At 33.9% G+C, this 23341-nt stretch overlaps 2 protein-coding genes across 2 annotated transcripts in view; one reads left to right on the top strand and one right to left on the bottom strand.

The window, feature by feature from the left end:
• The window catches only part of FER (FER tyrosine kinase), a 273706-nt gene that overhangs the window by 24878 nt on the left and 225487 nt on the right, over nucleotides 1–23341 (top strand). The window contains exons 3-4 of the mRNA XM_044680270.1: nucleotides 18585–18758; nucleotides 19495–19594. Of these exons, the coding sequence (XP_044536205.1) occupies nucleotides 18585–18758; nucleotides 19495–19594 (274 nt within the window). The remainder of the gene's footprint in view (nucleotides 1–18584; nucleotides 18759–19494; nucleotides 19595–23341) is intronic.
• Nucleotides 12391–13465, bottom strand: LOC123236205 (ATP synthase subunit gamma, mitochondrial-like). The gene is made up of 2 exons (XM_044662502.1): nucleotides 12547–13465; nucleotides 12391–12510 (listed from the first exon to the last, which is right to left on the bottom strand). The coding sequence occupies exons 1-2, from the start codon at nucleotides 13434–13436 to the stop codon at nucleotides 12507–12509; spliced, it is 894 nt and encodes a 297-aa protein (XP_044518437.1). The 5' UTR covers nucleotides 13437–13465; the 3' UTR covers nucleotides 12391–12506.

Here is a 23341-nt window from a genome sequence, read left to right as displayed (position 1 = left end):
TGTCAAAGGCTTTTTCTACTTCTTGCCACTACTTCTTAGGGTAGTATAATGTTCTGTTACCTTCATGTACTACATTTTGTCCAGTCATATCATAACCACTTTGTGTACAATTTTTAGCTTTAACAAAATCATTCATGTGTTTTATAAAAATTTTACCATTTAGAATTAATAATAAAAGAAAATAACAAATCATAACAAAACCAAAAACCTCATTGATGCTACTTTTGTCTAGACTTTTATAAACTCTAGACAAAAATGATTTAAAGACACCAAGGATCTTTAAGATTAACTAATCAAGCCCTATAGTTTTATTTTATTTTATTTTTTTTAAACCCTTACCTTCCATCTTGGAGTATTGGCTCCAAGGCAGAAGAGTGGTAAGGATAGGCAATGGGGGTCAAGTGACTTGCCCAGGGTCACAAAACTGGTAAGTATCTGAGGCCAGATTTGAATCTAGGACCTCCTGTCTCTAGGCCTGGTTCTCAGTCCACTGAGCTACCCAGCTGCCCTCCCCCCCACCCTCCCTTATAGTTTTATTGATGAGGATATAAATTCAGAGAGATAGGTTGGCACTGTATTTCACAGAGAATTGGGCCTGGGGTAAGGATGATCTGAGTTGAAATCTGACCTCAGGCAGTAACACCTGTAAGACCTTGGGCAAGTCACTTAACCTTTAACTCAGTTTTCTCATCCCTAAAATGGGAAGAAAAGTATAATCATTTAAAAAAATCCCATCATTGTTGTGAGGATTGAGGTAATAATTGTTAAGTATAATATAATAATTAATAAAAGTTAAGTATAATAAGCACAGTTATTATTTTACCCAGATTTAACAGAAAGTAGGTATCAGAGTCTAGGTACTGTGGACTCTATGTTTAAGAAAACATAAAAGCATATATTCTCTCTTAAGGAGTTTAGCCCTAAAAAAGAAGAGAAATATGGAAATGATAAGTAGTGGGAATGGATGGATCAACTGAGGATTTTTTGAGGATGAGAGAGACATAGACATATTTGTACATAATAGAGAAGTATCCAGGAGATAAAGAGTGAAGATATATGAGAGAATGAGTGTGACAGAAGGGGCCATCTGATAGAAGCCAGTGTGGGATGGGTTTTGCCTTGTAAGGAGAAGGACCATCTCTTTGTGTAAGATAGGGGTGAAGCAGGAGATAGTGGCAGAAGGTGTCTGGGTGATGTGAGATGAAGAACGGGGGAAAGATGAAGCTCTTTGCAAATGGCCTCAGGTTCTTTCATGAACTATGGAGTTCTCAGCAGAGAGAGTGAGGTGAGGTCAAGCCATAGAAGTTTGAAGAGGGATGAAACATTTTGAAGAATCATTGCAGAGAATGGGATAGTGAGTCCATTAGGGAGGTAAAAACAAAAAAGAATTTACTTACCTCCAGTTATGGTTATGTAACATATGTTTTTATTTCACCCAGTTAGCACAGTTTTGTGATGTTCTTCAGCTTCATTCAGTAGCATATTAAAGGGTGAATGCATGTTGGGAATGAAGTCAATAAGTTGGTGGGAATGATCAAAGGCTAAGTCTTGGTAGGGAAGTATTGGTGGTGATAGGATGAGGGAGCAAGGGACTTGAGAGAAGAGGACAGTATAGACTTGAACTGGTTCACCAAATGGTCAGGACGGGGAAGGGAGGAGAGTGTGGACAATGTAAGGCCTAGGAAAGAATCAAGGGGTGGAAAGATTGGAGATGACTAAGTATGAAGAACTAGTTTTGATATAAAGGAGAGGTAGAGAAATAGAAACAAATTGTGATCTGATAAAGGAATTTCAAAGGCTCTGGACACATCTATGGTGCATTTATGAATGTTGTAAGACTATCTCTGTGTGTAGTTGTGGTGAAGTAGAGACCATGGGAAAAAAAATAAATTAAGGGCCTGGGAGGTTGATGTTTGAGGAAATGTAAGTAGAAGAGCAGGAATTGGGGAGGAAAGATTGAGAGCCAGGTACTGACTGGGAATCTGTAAACAACAGTTAGCTGGAATTTCAATTAGGTAGTAGTTATGGCTTGAATGAACCATCAAAGGAAGAATGTTTCTTGAGTGATGACATTAGAGGGAGAGCTTGGAAGTGGCAATGGGGAGCAAGGGCAAATAAAACAATTTTCCCATCAGGAGAATAATTGAAAATCCTTGCTGGAAAGGGGGCCTTGAAAGATGGCATAAATGAGAGGGGAAAAAAAATTAAGATAAAAGCAGATATTCCAGGGAACACAACGCTAGTTTTAGAATTAGGCATTGGGCTGAGGAGAATGGAAATAGTAGAGCAGGTAGGAGATAGAGAATGGTGGTTGGGTAATGATAAGGTTTCAGAGAATTTCAAAATCACTGGTTTGAAGAGGGTATGACCTAGTAGGAGATTGTTAATTATTGAGGAATAAGTTCAGGTGATTTGCAGCTTTTGTCTCATCTGAAGAAAAGAGGAACTGTATGAGGTGGACCTACCTTAGTAGTTGATTCTAGGTGTGTAGGGGACAGCTCACCACAATGTGAGTTGGGAGCACCTAAGTTCAAATCTAGCCTCAAATATTCCCCAGCTATGTATAGACCCCATGCAAGTCAGAGATGGAGATTTCATGCCACAAGAGGCTAGTTTGGATGTATTGCAGAGTACAGGAAGTGTGCCAATATGCAAATGAAGCTAGAAAGATAGATTGGGGCAAGAGCATGTAAGTCCTTTTATAATATTTAAACAAAGTAGTTTATATTTGATCCTGGAGATAATAGGAAGCCACTCTACTTGATTGAGTAAACAAATCAAGTGGTCAGAGTTGTACTTGTGGAAAATAATTCTGCAAGTAGTATACAGGAAGTACTAGAGTGGGACGAGGTTTGAGATGGGAGATCATATAGGAGGCTATTGTAATAATTTGGATGAGAGGTATACTAATGTATCAGACAGGATATGTCTCTATGTGAATAGAGAGAAGGGATTGACCATGAGAGATGTTGTAATGCCAGTTTTGGCAACTAATTGAATATATGAAATTAGGAAAAATGAAGAGTTTAAGATCTTTGTGAGGTTATGAACCTGGGAACCTGGAAGGATGTTAGCACTTTCAATAGGAATAGGGAAATTTAGAAGAGCTAAGTTTAAGGGGAAATAAAATAAGCTTAGTTTTGCACATTTTTTTTGCATATGACTAATTTTTCTTTTCTTTTCTTTTTTTTTTGTTTGTTTTGCTTATTTGTTACAAGTCCTCTCCTATCCCCTAATGGTCAGCGAGATGGAGGGGAGAGAAAATAGATTTCTTTTTGTTGTTGTTTGAAAAACAAATTAAATAAAAGTATCACTTGGTAGCAACTTTGAAATGTCAAAGAGGCAGTTGTTGGTGTTGGGCTGATGCTCAGAGGAGAGATTAGGGATAGATACCCATGCACATTTATACAATTGTGAAAGGATTGAAATGACTTTAATGAAAGGAGAAGAATCCATGACCCAACAAATGAGGACTATGGAAAATTAAATGGGCAATTTTGATTACATAAAGTTGAAAATTTTTACATTGAAAAAACTTGTGCAGTTAAAATTTTCACAGTAGGATTCTTTGATAAAGGTCTGATAATAGTTATAGAATTCATAAAGAACTGATTAAAATGAATAATAACAAGAGCCATTCCTAAATAGATAGTCAAAGGATGGGAACAGGCAGTTTTTGAAGGGATAAAACTGAACCATTAATAGCAATATAGAAGTTACAGATGTCTCAAAATGCAAATGAAAGCCATTCTGGGGTTCTAACTGTATACCTATCACATTGACACAGACAGCAAAAAGAAGATAATGGCTATTATTGGCAAACATATATTATTGATAGAAATATAAATGGGTACACTATTCTGAAAGCAATTTGGAACTATGTCCCCAAAATAATAAAATCTGTGCTATTTTTTTATGGAGTGGGTAAAATTACTAGAAACATACCCCAGTGAAATAAAAAGAGAGAAGAAAGGGGAATTTTAGGATCCTGGGAATAATAAGCTAGCAGACTAGATAATATTTTCTGCAATCTCCATTTACATTCTATTTAAACACTTACCTTCTATTTTAATTTCAGTTCTAAGACAAATGCCCAAGGACTAGGCAATTGGAGATAAATGACTTGCATGGGGTCTCTACATAGCTGGGGAATATTTGAGGCTAGATTTGAACTTAGGTGCTCCCAACTCCAGATCTAGTGCTGTATCCACTGGCTATATAGCTGCCCCATCCATTAACTTTCACAAAATCCCAAAGGAGAATTCAGAGGACAAAAACCTAGACACCCAAGAAGGCAATAACTATTAGTAATATAGCAGAACCCTAATCTTGAATGAACCCACTTGACACTCCTTCCCTATCAAAATACTTGGGAATCTACCTGACAGGACAAACCCAAGAACTATATGAACAAAATTACTAAACACTTTTCCCACAGTCAGATCCAAACAATTGGAAAAATGTTAATTACTCAAGGATGGGCCAAGCCAATTTGATAAGTGACAATTTTACCTAAATTAATTTACTTGTTTAGTGCCAAGCCAATCAAACCACCAAAAATTACTTTATAGAGGTAGAAGAAACAATAAAAGAATTCATTTGGAAGAACAAAAGGTCAATAATATCCAGGAGAATAGAAAAAAAAAAGTGAAGGAAGGTAGCCTAGGAGTACCATATCTCAAACTGTATTACAAAGCAGTAATCATCAAAACAATTTAGTACTGGCTGAGAAATAGAGTGGTGGATCAGTGGAATAGATTAGGGACACAATATCTGGTAATAAATGACCATAGTAATTTAGCATTTGATAAATTAAAATATCCAAGCTTTTAGGACAAGAAATCACAATTTGACAAACAACTGCTGGACAAATTGGAAAATGATATGGCAGACTGGTGATAACCAACATCTCACACTGTATAAGATAAGGTCAAGATGGATACATGATTTAGACATAAAGCAGTTATCATCAAAACAATCAGATATTGACTGAGAGATAGTGGTGGATCAGTGAAATAGACTAAGAACATAATACATAGTAGTTTAGTGACCATAGTAATTTGTATTTGATAAACCCAAAGATCCAAGATTTGGTGATGTGAACTCACTATGTGAGAAAAACTTGGAAAAATTAGAAAATAGTAATGCAGAAGCTATGTCTAGACCTCCATTTCAGAAGGTATACCAAGAGAAAGTCAAAATGAGTACACGATTTAAAAATAAAGGATGATACTATAAGCAAATCAGGAAAGCATGGAATAGTTTGCTTGTCAAATCTATGGATAATGGAAGAACCAAATAAAAGATTGCATTATGAGAATTAAAATGAATAATTTTGAGTATGTTAAAATTTTTTAAGATTTTGCACAAGATTAGAAAGGAAGCAGGAAGCTGGGAAATACTTTTACTACAATTATCTTGGTGATAAAAGTCCTCATTTTCACATATAGTTAAGTGAATCAAATTTATAAAACTACATATAGGCCATTCCTCAATTGGCAAATAGTCAAAGGATATGAACAGGCAGTTTTCAGATAAAGAAATCAAAGTTATCTATAGTCATATGTAGTGATTAAAATTAAAATATAAGAACTAAATATTATATTTTATAAAGTTTTATTAATAAACTAACATAAAAAAATAGAGTGAAAAGATGCTAAACTAACCCAGCCCACTCCCAAGAGCAAGAGCAAAAAAGAGTGAGAGGAAGGAGCTACAGAACTTATAAAACAATAACGTGACCACACAAACGTGGAGGAGAGATTAAAAGGAATTTTGGGAAATACTAAGGGTCTTATGGGGGATGAAGTCCAAGGTTCAAAATCTCCATTTATACATACTCCCCTGTGATCTTTTGAGAGATTAGTCTCCCCAATGGATCATGAAAACATAATCAACTTAAAAATTACAATAATTTGTGGATAAAAGGAAAAGAGAATTCACAAAAAGACAATTTGGGGACAGTTTTCATAAAAGTATACACACAAAACGAATGCTTTCAACCCCTCATAGTTCAATTTACATCCCAAAATCCAATATGGATCTTCTGGTGCAGGGTGTGGTCTCTGCAGGCATCTTCATGGCACCTTCTCCAAATAGGTTTGTCTTCTGGATTCTGGGAAGTTGCAAATTTCTTATCCTAAAATTGCTCAAATTCAAATCAAAGTTCACAACAATAACATAGTCCCCCCTGAGGTTCCTTATGATTTGATACTTCTAAGAGTAAGGCATAATATAGGGGAAAATCTGCAATGAGAATAGCAGAAGATATTAAAAGTAGAAACTATTAGTCCTTCAGAAGCTTTAATTCCATAAGGAACAGAAAGAGATTGATATAATATGTTAAGGACTGACAAATCAGAGGGGAGTTTTCTCTGGAGGTGTTTGAAGAGAGCCTCTTGGAATAATACTCTATCAAAGTAGATCTAACACTAGATCCAAGTACTAATTCTAAGACAAAGAACTTATTTAAATGAGGAAAGGGAACAAAAAGAATCCTAATTTAAAAAGAATTTAGAGATGCAATGAAGGAAAACATAATTAAAATCTAATAACTTTAAATATGAATGGATTAAAAGTCTGATAAAATGAAAGAGTAACAAATCAACTTGCTAAGAAAATAAAATTCCATGATGTTAATTTCGAGAAACACATCTTAAAACAAAGACATACATAGTCAAACTGAGAAGCTTGAACAAAATTTGCTACATATCAGAAGAATTGAAAAAAGGAGTCATAATCATGTTAACAGACAGCAAAAATTATAAAACATTACAGTATAAACAGGGATAAGTATGGAAATTACTAGGAACCCAAGATAGTTGACTAACATGATTGATAAATATATATACTTCAAATTGCATAACATTTAAATTGAAAGAGGAAAAATTCACCAAATTGTGAAAAGACATTAGAAAGTTACACAATAATAGTAGCATTATTAATAGCCCTCTGCTACATTTGGAAAAATCAAATTGAATGGTAAACAAATGAGAAAATGTAGAAGTGAATAAACTATTACAGAATTTGGAGTGAAAAACCTCATGACAATTGAATGGAACCAGTATACATGTTTTTCAGTACCAAATGGCACTTTTACAAAAAAAACAAAAACCTGATCAGGGCATGAGGAGATTGTAAATCAGTGTAACAAGCAGAAGTTACAAACATATTTAGAGATTATAACATAATAATAATTTGTTCATATAGCAAAAAATAATTCATAGGTATAAATGGAGACTTAATTTTTTTAAACACCCAAATAATGAGTATGTCAGAGATAATCATAAAAAATATGTGAAAGACACTAATGAAGATAATTTTCCAAAATTATTGGAGTACCATCCTCAGATGAAAAGCTATATCTCCATAAGTAATGGGGATTTACTAGATTTCCCAGTAAAATCGGGGAGTAAGCAAAGACACCTTTCCTCTCTGTTATTTTGATATTTTTATAGAAATGTTAGCTGTAGTAATGACAAGAGAAAGAAATTAAATGCTAAAAGGTGAGCAAAAATTGTGCAAAACTATCTCTATTTGCCCATGACATGAAAATTTACTGCTGCCATTGAATTAGCAAAGAAATTGAAATGGTTACTTACAAAAGAAAGCCACAAAGATAAATAGCATTTTTATTTAATAATAACAAAATCTAAGAACTCATTAAAAATAAGTGCAAAAAATATAGTAGAATATCAGTTTACCAAAGCAACTCAATGCTTGTAAATTATTTAAAGAAATAAAAGACAACTTAAATAGCAGGAGGAATATTCAGTGCTCATGGGTAGGTTGTGCCAATATTCTAAAAATAACAATGTATTAAATGCTAACTTATACGTTTAATGGTATGCCAGCTAAACTGCCAACAACAACTGTGGCACAGCGGTAGATTCAGGAAAACAAGCGTTCAAATCTGGCGATAGACACATACCAGTTTCATGTCTCTAAGCAAGTAATAGAATCTTTTTTTTTTAAAAAAACCATTTATTAATATTTGTTTTTAACATGGTTACATGATTCATGCTCCTACTTTCCCCTTCACCTCCCTCCCCCACTACCCCCACCTATGGCTGATGCACATTTCCACTGGTTTTAACATGTGTCATTGATCAAGACCTATTTCCAAATTGCTGATAGTTGCATTGGGGTGGTCATTTCCAGTCTACATCCCTAATCATGTCCACCTCAATCCATGCGTTCAAGCAGTTGTTTTTCTTATATGCTTCCTCTCCTGCAGTCCTTCCTCTGAATGTGGGTAGCATTCTTTACCATAAGTTCCTCACAACTGTCCTGTGTCATTGCATTGCTGCTCGTACAGAGGTCTATTGCATTTGATTTTACCATAGTCTATCAGTCTCTGTGTACAATGTTCTTCTGGCTCTGCTCCTTTCTCTCTGCATCAGTTCCTGGAGGTCTTTCTAGTTCATCTGGAATTCCTCTAGTTTATTATTCTTTTTAGCACAATAGTATTCCATCACCAGCATATACCACAATTTGTTTAGCCATTCCCCAATTGAAGGACATACCCTCCTTTTCCAGTTCTTTGCCACCACAAAAAGTGCAGCTATAAATATTTTTGTACAAGTCTGTTTATTGATGATCTCTTTGGGGTACAAAACCAACAATGGTATGGCTGGATCAAAGGGCAGGCATTTTTTTATAGCCCTTTGAGCATAGTTCCAAATTGCCAGCCAGAATGGCTGGATCAGTTCACAGCTCCACCAGCAATGCATTGATGTCCCAATTTTGCCACATCCCCTCCAACATTCATCAATCCCCTTCTTTCATTTTAGCCAATCTGCTAAGTAGGAGGTGATATCTCAGAGTTGTCTTGATTTGCATTTCTCTAATTATTAGAGATTTGGAACACTTTCTCATGTGCTCATTGATACTTTTGATTTCTTTACCTGAAAATTGCCTATTCATGTCTCTTGCCCATTTATCAATTGGGGAATGGCTTGATTTTTTTATACAATTGATTTAACTCCTTGTATATTTGAGTAATTAGACCCCTGTCAGAGTTTTTCGTTATAAAGATTTTTTCCTAATTTGTTGTTTCCCTTCTGATTTTGACTACATTGTTTTTGTTTGTACAAAAGCTTTTTAGTTTGATATAATCAAAAACATTTAATTTACATTTTGTAATTTTCTCTAACTCTTGCTTGGTTTTAAAATCTTTCCTTTCCCAGAGATCTGACAAGTATACTATTCTGTGTTCACTTAACTTATTTATAGTTTCCCTCTTTATATTCAAGTCATTCACCCATTATGAATTTATCTTGGTGTAGGGTGTGAGATGTTGATCTAAACCTAATCTCTCCCATTTCCAAATTTCCCAGCAGTTTTTGTCAAATAGTGGATTCATGTCCCAAAAGTTGGGCTCTTTGGGTTCATCATACACTGTCTTGCTGATGTCATTTACCCCAAGTCTATTCCACTCATCCTCCCTTCTATCTCTTAGCCAGTACCATATTGTTTTAATGACTGCTGCTTTATAGTACAGTTTAATATCTGGTACTGCTAGGCCCCCTTCCTTCACATTTTTTTTCATTATTTCCCTTGATATTCTTGATCTTTTGTTATTCCAAATGAAATTTGTTATAGTTGTTCCTAATTCAGTAAAGAAGTTTTTTGGTAGTTTGATAGGTATGACGCTAAAAAAGTAAATTAATTTGGGTAGAATGGTCATTTTTATTATGTTAGGTCGTCCTACCCATGAGCAATCAATGGCTTTCCAATTGTTGAGATCCAGTTTTACTTGTTTGGAAAGTGTTTTGTAGTTGTTTTCATATAATTGCTGTGTTTGTTTTGGTAGCTAGATTCCTAAGTATTTTATATTGTCTAGGGTGATTTTAAGTGGTGTTTCTCTTTCTACCTCTTGCTGCTCTGATGTGTTGGAAATATATAGAAATTCTGATGATTTATGTGCATTTATTTTGTATCCTGACACTTTGCTAAAGTTGTTGATTATTTCTACAACCTTCTTAGTTGATTCTCTAGGATTTTTTAAGTACACCATCATATCATCTGCAAAAAGCTTAGTCTCCTCATTGCCTATTTTGATACCTTCAATTTCTTTTTCTTCTCTAATTGCTGCTGCTAGTGTTTCTAGTACTATGTTGAATAGTAGAGGTGATAATGGGCATCCTTGTTTCACTCCTGATCTTATTGGGAAGGCTTCTAATTTATCCCCATTGCATATAATGCTTGTTGATGGTTTTAGGTATATACTGTTTATTATTTTTAGGAAAGGTCCTTCTATTCCTATACTTTTCAGTGTTTTCAATAGGAATAGATGCTGTATTTTGTCAAAGGCTTTTTCAGCATCTATTAAGATAATCATGTGATTTTTGTTTGTTAGACTGTCGATATGGTCAATTATGTGAATGGTTTTCCTAATGTTGAACCATCCTTGCATTCCTGGTATAAATCCCACCTCATCATGGTGGATGATCTTCTTAATTACTTGCTGGAGTCTCTTTGCTAGTATTCTATTTAAGATTTTTGCATCTATGTTCATTAGGGAGATTGGTCTGTAGTTTTCTTTCTCTGTTTTTGATCTCCCTGGCTTTGGAATCAATACCATATTTGTGTCATAAAAGGAATTTGTTAGGATTCCTTCTTTGCTTATCATATCAAATAATTTGTATAGTATTGGGATTAGTTGCTCTTTGAATGTCTGATAGAATTCCCTTGTGAATCCATCAGGCCCTGGTGATTTTTCTTAGGGAGTTCTTTGATGGCTTGTTCAATTTCTTTTTCTGATATGGGATTATTTAGGTATTCTATTTCTTCTGCTGTTAATCTAGGCAATTTATATTTTTGTAAATATTCATCCATATCTCGTAGATTGCTATATTTATTGCCATATAATTGGGTGAAATAATTTTTAATGATTGCCTTAATTTCCCCTTCATTAGAGGTGATGTCTCCCTTTTCATCTTTCATACTGTCAATTTGGTTTTCTTCTTTCCTTTTTTTTATTAGATTGACCAGTACTTTGTCTAGTTTATCTGTTTTTTCAAAATATCAGCTTCTAGTCTTATTTATTAATTCAATAGTTCTTTTACTTTCGATTTTATTAATTTCTTCCTTGATTTTTAGTATTTCTAATTTAGTTTTCATCTGGGGATTTTTAATTTGCTCGCTTTCTGGTTTTTTGAGTTGCATACCCAATTCTTTAATCTCTTCCCTCCCTAATTTGTTAATATATGCACTCAAGACTATAAATTTCCCCCTGAGAACTCCCTTGGCTGTATCCCACAGAGTTTGGTAGGATGTCTCATTATTGTCATTCTCTTCAATGAAATTGTTGATTGTTTTTATTATTTCTTCTTTGACTAATTGGTTTTGGAGAATCATATTATTTAATTTCCAATTAGTTTTTGATTTGCCTGTCCAGGTGCCCTTACTAATTATTATTTTTATCGCATTATGATCTGAGAAGGTTGCATTTGTTTGCAATGTTTCTATGCCCTGTTACGTGGTCAATCTTTGTGAATGTACCATGTGCAACTGAAAAGAAGGTGTATTCCTTTTTGTCCCTATTTATTTTTCTCCACATATCAATTAAATCTAATTTTTCTAGGACTTTATTCACCTCTCTTACCTCTTTCTTATTTATTTTTTTGGTTTGATTTATCTAGATCTGAAAGAGGAACATTTAGATCTGCCACTATTATGGTTTTACTATCTATTTCCTTCTTGAGCTCTGCCAGTTTCTCCTTTATGAATTTGGATGCTATGCCACTTGGTGCATACATATTGAGCAGTGTTATTTCCTCATTGTTTATACTGCTTTTATTCAGGATGTATTGACCTTCCCTGTCTTTTTTAATCATATCTATTTTTACTTTGGCTTTGTCAGAAATCATAATGGCCACTCTTGCCTTCTTTTTCTCATTTGACGCCCAAAAGACTTTGCTCAAGCCCATAACCTTAAACTTGTGTATGTCCACCCTCCTCATATGTGTTTCTTGTAGACAACATATGGTAGGATTTTAGTTTCTAATCCACTCTGCTATTTGCTTCCGTTTTATGAGCAAGTTCATCCCATTCACATTCAGAGTTACAATTATCAGTTGTGCATTTGCTGACATTTTGGCCTTGGCTCTTTATGTGGTGTGGGGCGTGGGGGAGGGTCTTCCTCCTCTCGAGTTTTAGTGAGAGCTGTTTCACCCCTTTATAGCTTGGAAATGCCCCGATTCCACGTACCTTCAATGCTGGGCCCTGTTGTGGGGTCCCTTCGTTCTTCAGGATTTGTTTTTATGTCCCCTTGAGGTGTCCTTTATGCTTCAGTTAGGAGAGGTTCAGCAGTTGCTCCTTACTTTGCCGCCATCTTAACTCGGATCTAAAACCTGAATCTTTTTTTTTTTGTTTGTTTACATGTAATTTGTTTATTGTAAGATAATTTACAAATATTTTGTCTTCCACGTACACAGTGGACCAAGAGTTCTTCTGACAGACAAAAGTAGGCTAAACTAATTAGCTTGCTTCATTTCATGTCTTTACCTCTTGAATTTGGATAAAACTTGGATCCATTAGTTCAGAGCTGCAGCACCAGAGATGATTTCAATTAACTCCTTTGTGATGACAGCTTGGCGAGTACGATTAAATGTCAAAGTCAACTTATCAATCATCTCAGAGGCATTCTTGCTAGCATTGTCCATAGCTGTCATTCTTGCACTCTGCTCACTGGTGGTGGATTCCTTTAGAGTGTAGTAGATGATGTTTGCCAGATTATACTCTTGATAGTTTTGCAACACATCAGCATCAATGTCATCATAAACAGTTATACTCTCAGCATTTGCAATGGTATTTAGGGAAAAGATGGGTTTTTCTTCTGTCTTATAAGAGATGACAGACCTGAATTGATTAAAGATAATAGATCCTTCATCAAACTCATATCCTGAATTTAGTAGTTCAAGGGCAATGATTGAAGCATCTCCAAAGGTAGGGGGTTTCCTTCCCACTTCTTTAAATGTCACCAAGAAGTGGTCAGAGTGAGTTCTATTAAGGATGCCTCTGATTTTGTCACTAACTCCAACAATCATAACTTCCTTTCCAGCTGCTGTGAGGGTAGCAACCTCATTTTTAATCAGTTTAGCAACTGAGGAATGGATAGCACCGCAAAGGCCTTGATCAGAGGATACACCAATAATAAGGTGTTTCTTCATGTCTTCTTGAGCCTTAATATCAGCTTTTTCATAAAGAGCCAAAGATCCAACTCCATATACTCTGGCTGGTTTTAGCTCTCTCTCAGCTCGGGCATACTTTGCAGCTGCCACCATTTTCATAGAGTTGGTAATTTTTTGGATGTTTTTGATTGACTTTAGTCTCCTGGTAATATCTTTTAAAGTTGCCATATTTCTGACTTGGATCCATTGCGGCTGAAGAGCCCAGGCGGAGGAGCTGGCAATAGTAGCTCTACAAAACATGGTGCCACCAGCGCTGCTGAAGGTCGGCCAGACAGACCTTAGTGCGCATGCACCGACTGCTCTTTTTTTTTTTTGACAGCACTTCTTTAACTATAAAAATGGCCTAATAATAACACCTACCTTGCAACTTTTTGTGAAGCTCAAATATGATAATATCCATAAAAAGTGCTTAACCCTGGGCCTGGCATATCATAGGCACTACATAATTCTTATTTCTGCCCAATCCACCCAACCAGGGGAATGTGGCTAGAACTAGAGAATATAAATAACAAAGTTCATTTGTAGCTAACTGACACAGACTTGGACTCAGGAAGACCTGAGTTTGAATTCTGAATCAAATACTTCCTGCCTGTGTGACCCTGGGCAAGTCAGGTTTGCAGCCTAATTTTCTTTATCTATAAAATAAGTAATAATAATACCACTTACTCTACTGAGTTTTTGTAAAAATCAACTGAGACAAGATATATAAATTGCTTTACAAACATCAGAACATTATACAAATATGATGATGATGATGATGATGATGAAGAGACACAAAATATGTAGCCTATCTAGGGAAATAACAAAAAATTATAGGAATTGAAGGGCTATGAGGAATTTCAGACATTTAATGACTAGTCTAAAGCAAAAATTATTAACACTATTTGGTACTAGTTAAAAAATTCAAGTAGAACAGTGGAACAGATTAGAAAAAGAAGAACCAAATATTTACAGTAACTCAATGTTCAATTAACTCGAAATTATGGTGATTGTTCTTTATGCTGGAAGAGGACCCAAATGACCTCACATTTGACTCTGGCATCAACTGGATTTAAATGAAGCAGTTGTACAAAGTTGTTGGCTTCACTCTCTCTTCCAGAGATCTCAAAGTCCAGTGGCAAGACAAAAATCAAGATGACTGATGGTGACTCAGGATTTAGTGGATGATCTTGGCTTCTTAATGTCTGACCAAGCAGTGAAAAAGTAACTTTCCATTTTAAATGCTAGGATCCTAGATCTTCTAGAAGACCAACCTTTGGTTATTGATTTTTTTTTTTTTTTTTTAGATCAGAGGACCTTAAATAAGGTATTGTCCTTGGCAGGACTACAAGTTGCTTCTCTTGGCATATCAGGAGGAAGTGTAATTTTGTACTTCTGGGCATAAGTACTGAATACTACTCATGCTTCAAAACTGCCTTCATGACTGTTGCAATAGATTGTTCTTATTCATTGTTTCCCCCAGGGGAAGTCTTCACCTGCCCAGGGTAGACACACCAATGGGTTTGAGACCTATTGGTTTCTCTCCTCTTGATTTAACCAGCATGTAAGATGGTTTCCTGGGTTATGGCCACCACGTATACTATGGCTTCTTGGAGCCACAGGTGAGAACTAGGTGGCAGGTAGATACCAAAGGAGGAAAGCAGCCTGAACAGATCTCTGCAAGCCTTCACACTAAAGGTGGTAGTTTTCACTGAACACTCCTTATACTCCACTGGAAATTATGAATTACCTAGGAAAGAAATCCATATTTTCTAAAAATAGCGTGGAAAATTGGAAAGCAGTCTGTCTGAAATTAGGTGAAACCAACATCATATACAATATTGTACAATACAAAACAGATACATGATCCAAATATAAAAGATCACACCAGATAAAAATTAAAAGAGAAGCTAATCATATGCCTTTCATAGTTATGGGAAGTTATGAATTCTTAACCAAACAAGAAATAGAGATAATTACCAAAGATAAAATAGATAATTTTGATTACATCAAATTGAAAAGTTTACCTTGTGTTGAATTTCTCAGGTAAGAGTTTGATATCTAAGGTAATATAGACAACTAGTTAACTCTCTCTATGGCTGTGTTTCTCTCTTCCTCCTTCCTTCCCTCCTCTCTTTTTCTCTCTCCCTTTCTACACAAACGCACACCCACACATAAAGACCAAAATCAGTTCTCCATTAGATGTGAACAAAGCAAATAAAGAAATAGTTCTCAAAAGATTTGAAACTATTAACAACCACATTAAGAAATGCTCTAAATCACTTCTAAGAAGAGATAGCAAATCAAAATAACCTTGATGTTTTTATTGTACACTCAGCAAATTTAAAAGATGGCAAAAGATGGGAGTAGTCAGTGTCAGAGAAGCTGTTGATAGATACAGTCAATGCATTGTTTTGGAGTTTTGAACTGGCAGAATAATTTTTGAAGCATTTTGGAATTATGCAAATGAAGGGAAGAAAATGCCCATATCCTTTGGCCTAGAGATTCCTTTGCTAGACATATACCTCAAGAGCTTATTTAAAAAAAAAAAAAAGGTTCTGCATACTTGAAAATATTTATAGCAGCTCTTTTGTAGTCCCCCAAACTTAGAAACTAATGAGATGTTATATCTATTGATTGGGGAATAGCTAAACTATTTGTGTTACTTGGAAGGCAATGGAATATTATTATGGTGTAATAAATAATGAGCATAAGGAATATAGAGGAAACATGGAAAAATTAAAGAATTAAAAACGCAGATGGAAGGTGAACAAAATAGATCCAAGAATACAATTTAATAGGACAACAACATCAACATAAGTGGAAAGAACAACAATAAAACAATGGAGACTCATATTGTGAATTTATGAGGAACAGGTTGATCCCCAAAAGAAATTTTAGAACAGAACTTCTTGTGCCTTTGCAGAAGTAAGAGTCCATAGGCGTGGAATGCTATATATAATGTCATAATTTTTAAAATATGTTTATTGACTTTGCTCAACATTTTTTTTCTTCTTCCTCTTCCACTTAAAAAATGTCATCAAGATAGCTTCTTGGGAGGGAAGTGTGGGGGAATCTATATAAGATTTAAATAAAGATAATAGTTTATTTAAACAAAATAAAAACGACTCATGAACAAAAATGTTTATGGTAGCTCCTTTCAGTGTAATGATGTACTGGAAACTGAAGGGTTATCTCAATCAAGCAATGGTTAAAAATGTTGTAGAATATGAATGTATATGAATATTATTGTGTTGTAAGAGATCATGAAAGAGATAGTTTCAAAGTAAGAATCGATGTTTAGTGAAGTGAACAGAAGCCAGATAACAATTTACACAATAATAAAACCATATTACAAAACAAAAACAAAAAAATCTTAAGGACCATGTTCAGGGCAATGAAGACCCAGAGATATTGCATACTAAAGCATTTCTTGACAGAGGGCTAATGTATATTTTGAAACCTATGTTTTTTGGACCTGATCAATGTGGAAATTTTGACGGTGTATATATATTTTACTAGTGTTTCCTTTTTTCCTTTTCCTTTTTAGATGTTGTAAATGTATGTGTGGAAGAAAGAATTAAGGGAAGCTAGTAAGAAAGTTGCCAAATACAGAAAGAGAAAAGACAGATGAGAAAATCATTGAAGCAATTTTAAAGATGCATAGAAGAGAACAGAAAGAAGCTCGGACAAACAGGACAGCCTTGAAAATCATATCTTAATTTATCATATATGTAGAAGTATAAGCAAACTATATATAATAGAAATATACAATTTCATGTAGTCTTTTTCAGTTCTACTTTGCATATGGAAATATTCATTTTATTTATTTTATTAGGTTCAAAATAAACAAAATTAAGAAAACCCAGGCCATCTTTTCAGGCAAGTTATTCCTCCTTAATGGTCTACTTTTGAGAACTTGGCTTATCACACCAATGATTCTGATTAAATGTAATAAAGACCAGGAATTCAATGGCTTGGTAAAAAATTATATTTCTCTGGATATCTGGCCAGATCTCTGTCCAGGACATTAATTTCAAAATTAAATAACAAGTTCCTTCTGGCTTGATCTAAGTTATAGTAAAATGACACAAGTGTAAGTTGGAACCAAGTAATCTTAATTACATTTTTTTAGCTTTTTTAAAATCATAGTATCACATTTTTAAAAAAAATATGCATCCTAGAGCTACTTTCTAATAGATTGATTATGTTGTTTATGCAGGGCACATATTAGGTGTTTCATGGGATCAGAAATTATAAATTTAGAGAGAGGATCTGGTTTGACCTAAATAAAGGTCAAATATGGAAGAGATTGAATTTTAAACTAGTTACCATTAATGCTACTTGTATTTAATTCATTTAGAGATATTATAAACTAGTATATTATATTGGGCAGTGCTTGACTTGGATATGGAAGACGAGTTTATAGGAGACTTTGTTATGGGCAAGGCATTTGATATCTCAGAGTTTCATTTTCCTCGACTCTTAAAATGGGGATAACATTTGCATTACCACCATTAATCATACCTACAATGGGATTTTAAGGAAAGTACTTGGGCAAAAACCTTTGAGTTCTATATAAACACAAATAATTATTATTAGGTGTCAAAACTAGATATTTGAAAGAAGAAAATCCTCACAATTTTTTATTGTTTAGTTACATTGATTGGCATTTTTGCCTTTTTTCTTTTATGCCTATTTATAATCTACATAAGAGCAGCTAATAGAGTTGCCTTGGAGCCAGGAAGATCTGGTTCAAATCCTATCCCTGACATATAATGACTGAGAGATGCTGGGCATGCCACTTAACTCCTCATTCCTCTGAGAAATAAGTTGCAGACAGGGTGCCAACACGTATTGAACAGAGACATTTTCTCATCTATTCTATTCTCATTTTATTATAGGAATAGATCACAGGCCCAGGCCCAGTACATATCCTTTTAACCAAGGGTGGAAGGATTCTTTAGATTTCCAATTGGCTCTGTTTCTTTTATCTGAACTGTTGAAAAAATTTGTGGTAGATAATAGTGAGCCACAACACCTATGAATTTTGAATTGTAGATACACACACGTAGATATATGAATATATTAATGTATGTGTGTATATTCTGAAACAACTAGAAAACACACACAATGTGTGTATACATACATATACACACATGTATATATTTTTGTTTTGGTTGTTTTTTAAATTAGTCTTCTCTTGTATCTCCTTTTTGAATTCAGAGTGTTTAAATAATCTTTGAAGCCAGAGGTGTTCAATATTAGACAATTAATACTACTAGCAGAGTATTAGAAAGCTGAAAATTTTATACTGAAAATCTTGCCTATATTAAAAAGTTTTTCTTGTCCTATTAAATTAGATGAGCTCTCTGATATATTTCTTTTTCCTTTATGGTTTTTGTTTAGACTTGGCTACTAATGATTCAGCAAACAGAACAGCTTAGCAGAATAATGAAGACACATGCAGAAGACCTTAACTCTGGACCACTACATAGGCTTACTATGATGATCAAAGACAAGCAGCAAGTAAAGAAGAGTTATATAGGTGTGCACCAGCAAATTGAGACAGACATGTTCAAGGTATATCTTCTTGAATTGCCTTTTTTCCTTATTGGATTTTTTTTAAGTCTTTTTTTTTGTAACTTGTTCAATTAGTTGTTTTTCTTAGAAGAATTAGGCTATTCGATTTTAGTGTTAGATGAAGAGTTGTTTTCTGTAATCAAATTGAATTATTTATTGAATTAATTTGCTTTAATTATAAAAATACTATCTGCAACTGGCAATGAAAGGTAGTCATCATTAAATTTCAGATTGTGGAAAGGAATTTTTGATTTATTTTTATTGAATTTATTAGTGAACATCTTAATTCATTGAAGTGTGAAGTTATTTAAGTTGGTTGACTACCAGGATAGTTTATAATTGCATATTAAAAAAGAGCTCCTAATGAATAAATTATAATTAAAATTTGATATCCAATTTCTAGGGCTAAAGAATTAGTTGAGAGCCAGTGGAGTGTAGAGAAAGCTTACTTCCAAGTCAGACTCAAGTCAGACTTGGACTCAAGACTTGCGTCCATTCATTGGTTTCATGACTATGGATAAATTAACAGTACTCCAAGAAACTCTTTTAATATTATGCATTGCAAACCATTTACTGATCTGCATCGGTAGAGGAAATTTCATAATCAAGAGTGCCTTACAGTAATGAAATTTGTATTTTTGAATTACAAAATTTGAAAATTGTATTAAAAAAAAGAATTAGTTTTGTGTTTAAGGTATCCGTCCCAATACCTTTTTTAAATTTGCTTCTCTTATAGGTCACAAAGATAGAATTGGATAAATTAAAAACAAGCTATAGGCAATTAATAAAAGAAATGAATTATGCCAAAGAGAAGTATAAAGAAGCTTTGGCTAAAGGTACGTAGCAGTAAATGAATTAAAATGTTGATTTTATGATTCATATTCTTGCTATTTGAAAATGATCTTTTTAAGCAATCTTATTTTTACTTTTAACAATTCACTTGAGAGTAGAGCACAAAGTAAAATAGGATGTGGTAATAGATAAAATATAGTCATTTTTACAACTTACTAAATATTTTAACCGTTTCAAAACCTTGCATATTTCTTGGTGGTGCAGTATTATGCAAATATTCTTACCTAACGTGAAAAGATTTAAGCCATTCTTCCTAGTAGATGTTTATGAGTGCAAAATGGAGCATTATGCATTTGTTTGGGGAACTATTTTTTCTTTTTTTACCTGAGTTTTTCAAAACACAATCATAAAGTCATTTGTTCTGATTTTAAAAAATTTCTTCCAGTTTTGTTATGATTTCACCTTGAATATGTATATACCTTTTTGTCCAATTTAGAAGACTCCTTAAGTCTCTTAACTCAATTTTCTCCAGAAATTTGTTCAGTTCTACATTTTCCCCTTTAAGACTTATCCAAAACTGATTGAAACCCTTAATTTGTTGCTCTCAAAGTTTTCTTGAATTTCAGATCATATTTTCTTCATGAATTTGATATGAATTTTGATACTAAAGCATTTGGAATGAACAAATTTGTTATCGACATTGGTTTGTTGCCTTTGGTTCCTTATAGCATAATTTTATCCCTTTTTATTTATGGATGTTTATTTATATTTTGTTATTTAGCATGTAGAAATTCCTAGTTTCTGTTTTTTTGTTTTTTGGCTCCATTGATGCATAGTAAATTTTTTCCATCACCTCAATTTTATTTTGTATATGTCTGTGTTTTTTAAATATATTTCTTGTAAGCATCAGATCATAGAGTATTTGGTTTTTTATCCAGTCTGTCAATTTTTCATTTTATTGGATTGTTTAATATTAAAGTTATGAGTTAGGTTTATATTTTCTTCCATTTCTCTCTAAAATTGTTTTTCTTAAAGTATATTCTTTCTCCTCTTCTGTTGTAAACATGGTATATATTCCTTTAGTTAGTTAACTGTAATCTTTTTTTTTTTTTAAGGTGGTCCTGTACCACTGGCTTTGTTCTCCTCACCCTGATCTCCTTTTCTCATTTGTTACCAATTTACTTTTTTGGTTTTGTTTATTAGTTCCTTTTTCTCTTGCTTTTATCTGGCCAGGTAGCCAAAATTATTTTAATTAATTATTTTAAAATTAAAAAAAATTAATTTTTAAAATTTCTTTTTTGTGTCTTTTAAAAAAGGATTTCTTTCAGTCTCTTCATTATCCATCCTCTATTTCTAATGTAAACTCTAATTCTCTGGTTCATAACCCCTATAATTATCTGATCTTTCTCTTTCCTTGGTATTCTTCATGTAATCAAAGCTTCTACTGTATCTATTCCAAGTTCTCCCCTTTCTTGTTTTTGGCCACTGTCTTGTAATCCTCTTGTAATCCCCATGCATCCTCTTCTTCCATTACACCTCATTCCCAGAACAAAACCAGTTATTGGTTGCAGATGTCATGGAAGATACTACCCCATGCTAGGTCTCTTCCCTCTGCCACATTTCTCATTATGTAGTTAATCCATACTGTCCCCTGTGGTTATTGTTTTCCTCATATTTGCCTCAAAATCTCCTCCTTCTGTCCATGCTTTCTGTTTTCTCCAGGTGCCAGTTGTCCCCAGGGATTCTAGCTCCTCCCCACCTGGTGCGGACTAAGTACACTTTAAGCACTAAAGTCCCCAGGCTTCATCCAGTATAAGTTCTTTACATCCTTTTACCAACTATCTCTCTCCATCCATGCTCATTAGTGAAACATCTTCTTATGTCAAAAATTAGGGCTCCTTTCCTCCCCTTTTCAGGCTTCTCCTCTTCTTTCTCACTTAGTAGACTATACAGGCTTTTCTCTATTGGAGATCATAATATTCATGTTCTCACTGTTAGCCTCTGATTTGATCCCAACACATCACACAATACTCTCTATGCCCTTTCTTCTCTCGCTTCTCTCCCATGTCGTAGTGTTGTTCCATAAAAAAAGCATTAATTCACCTCTAAGTTGGGTGCCCCCAGGTTCTGCCCATAATGCCACCAGTCTGCTTCTTTGCTGTTACTTCTACCAACTTTTTGCCTTCACCTCCATCTTCTGGTGTACATTTTAGAAATGTATCTTATTGGTTTCTTTCTTGTCGCCCTCTTGCTGTTACTGTCATTGCATGCTACATTTATTCATGCCTACATTTCTGTTTGTCCATCTTTTTTTCTAGCTGATTAAGCTCAAATTTGCAGGATAGATCACCCTGTGCTGCATTTTGAGTTTCATTGTTCTTTAGAATACATTATCCGTTTCCCTCCTATGTTTTCAGAATATGTTTGCATTATTTGAGTGTCCTTCCCTCTCCTTGTATTTGAAGGTCTTTCTCCTCATGGTTTGCAGAACTTGTTTCTGAATTGAATTATAAGTTTTAACAACTATGCATCTTTGAGTTTGGAGTCTTGGATTTTTTTTTTCTCAAGGCAATCTGAATTTATTTATGTTGGTATTTTATTTTCTATGCTCAGAAGTTCTGATCAGTTCTTTTCTGTGTTTTTTTTAATCTTCATTATAAAATTCCATTTACTATAAGTATTAAAACTTTAAAATATTTGGGAGTTTGCTGCAATCCATTTAGAGACCATGTGAATCTAAGTGTAACATGTTCTTTCCCAAAATAGTTAAAGAGAAGCAGTAGTTGCTCATGGATATGTTCAACTAATATACTTAAAATGACAATTCTAAAATGAATTTATTTAATCAGTTGTCTACTAATGAAATCCTAAAAGAATATTTTATAGAATTAGACAAAAATAATTAAATTCATATGGAAAAAACAGTCAGTAATCTCAAAAGTAATAATGATCAATATCAGACCTCTGCTTGCACTATGAAGTCACAGTTTTCGAAACATTTTTGTACCAATTTAAAAAAAAAAAAGGTGGTTCAGGTACAAAACATGGATAAACAAACAAAAATAGTAGCATAATGTTTGATTAATTCCCAAATCCAACTTCCTGGATTAAGCACTCACTATTTGACAAAAACTTCTGTGAAATTTGGATAGAAGTGTGAATTAAGAATAGACCACTGTACAACTAATTCAGCTCTAAATGAGATACATGACCAAAGTATGAAAGTTCTTATTATAAATAAAAGCAAGGAAAAAAATTACCTTTTTGATCTATATATAGGAGTTCGTGACATTTAGTTCATGACTAAACAAGTATAGATAATTTTGATTATATAAAAATTTTAAAGTTTTGAACCCCGAATCTAAGTTAATTATAATTAAAAGAGAAACAGGTTGCGTGGAATAATCTTTTCACCAAGTTTCTTTGATAAAGCTTTCCAAATTATATAAGGAACTAATTTAGATGACTAAAACTAAGGGTCATTCTCCAGCAGATAAGTGAGAGAGAGAGATATGAAAAGTCAGTTTTAAAAGGACAATTATTTTTGCTATTAACATTCCTATTAAAAATGCTCTAAAAAATGCTCTAAATAACTAATAATTAGAGAAATATAAATGAAACAATATAGAGGTTCTACTTCATACCTATCAGGCTGGAAACAGATGACAAAGAAGAAAATGACAAATATTGGAGGGTCTGTGGGGAAAAAACAGATACAAGAACACAGTAGGTGGACTTGTGTATTGAAGCAAATCTATTTGGTAAGCCCAGAAAGTTACCAAACTCTGCAT

Source organism: Gracilinanus agilis, chromosome 1 (genome assembly GCF_016433145.1).
Source record: "Gracilinanus agilis isolate LMUSP501 chromosome 1, AgileGrace, whole genome shotgun sequence".
NCBI lineage: Eukaryota > Metazoa > Chordata > Mammalia > Didelphimorphia > Didelphidae > Gracilinanus > Gracilinanus agilis.
This window is presented reverse-complemented; position numbering and strand designations above follow the sequence as displayed.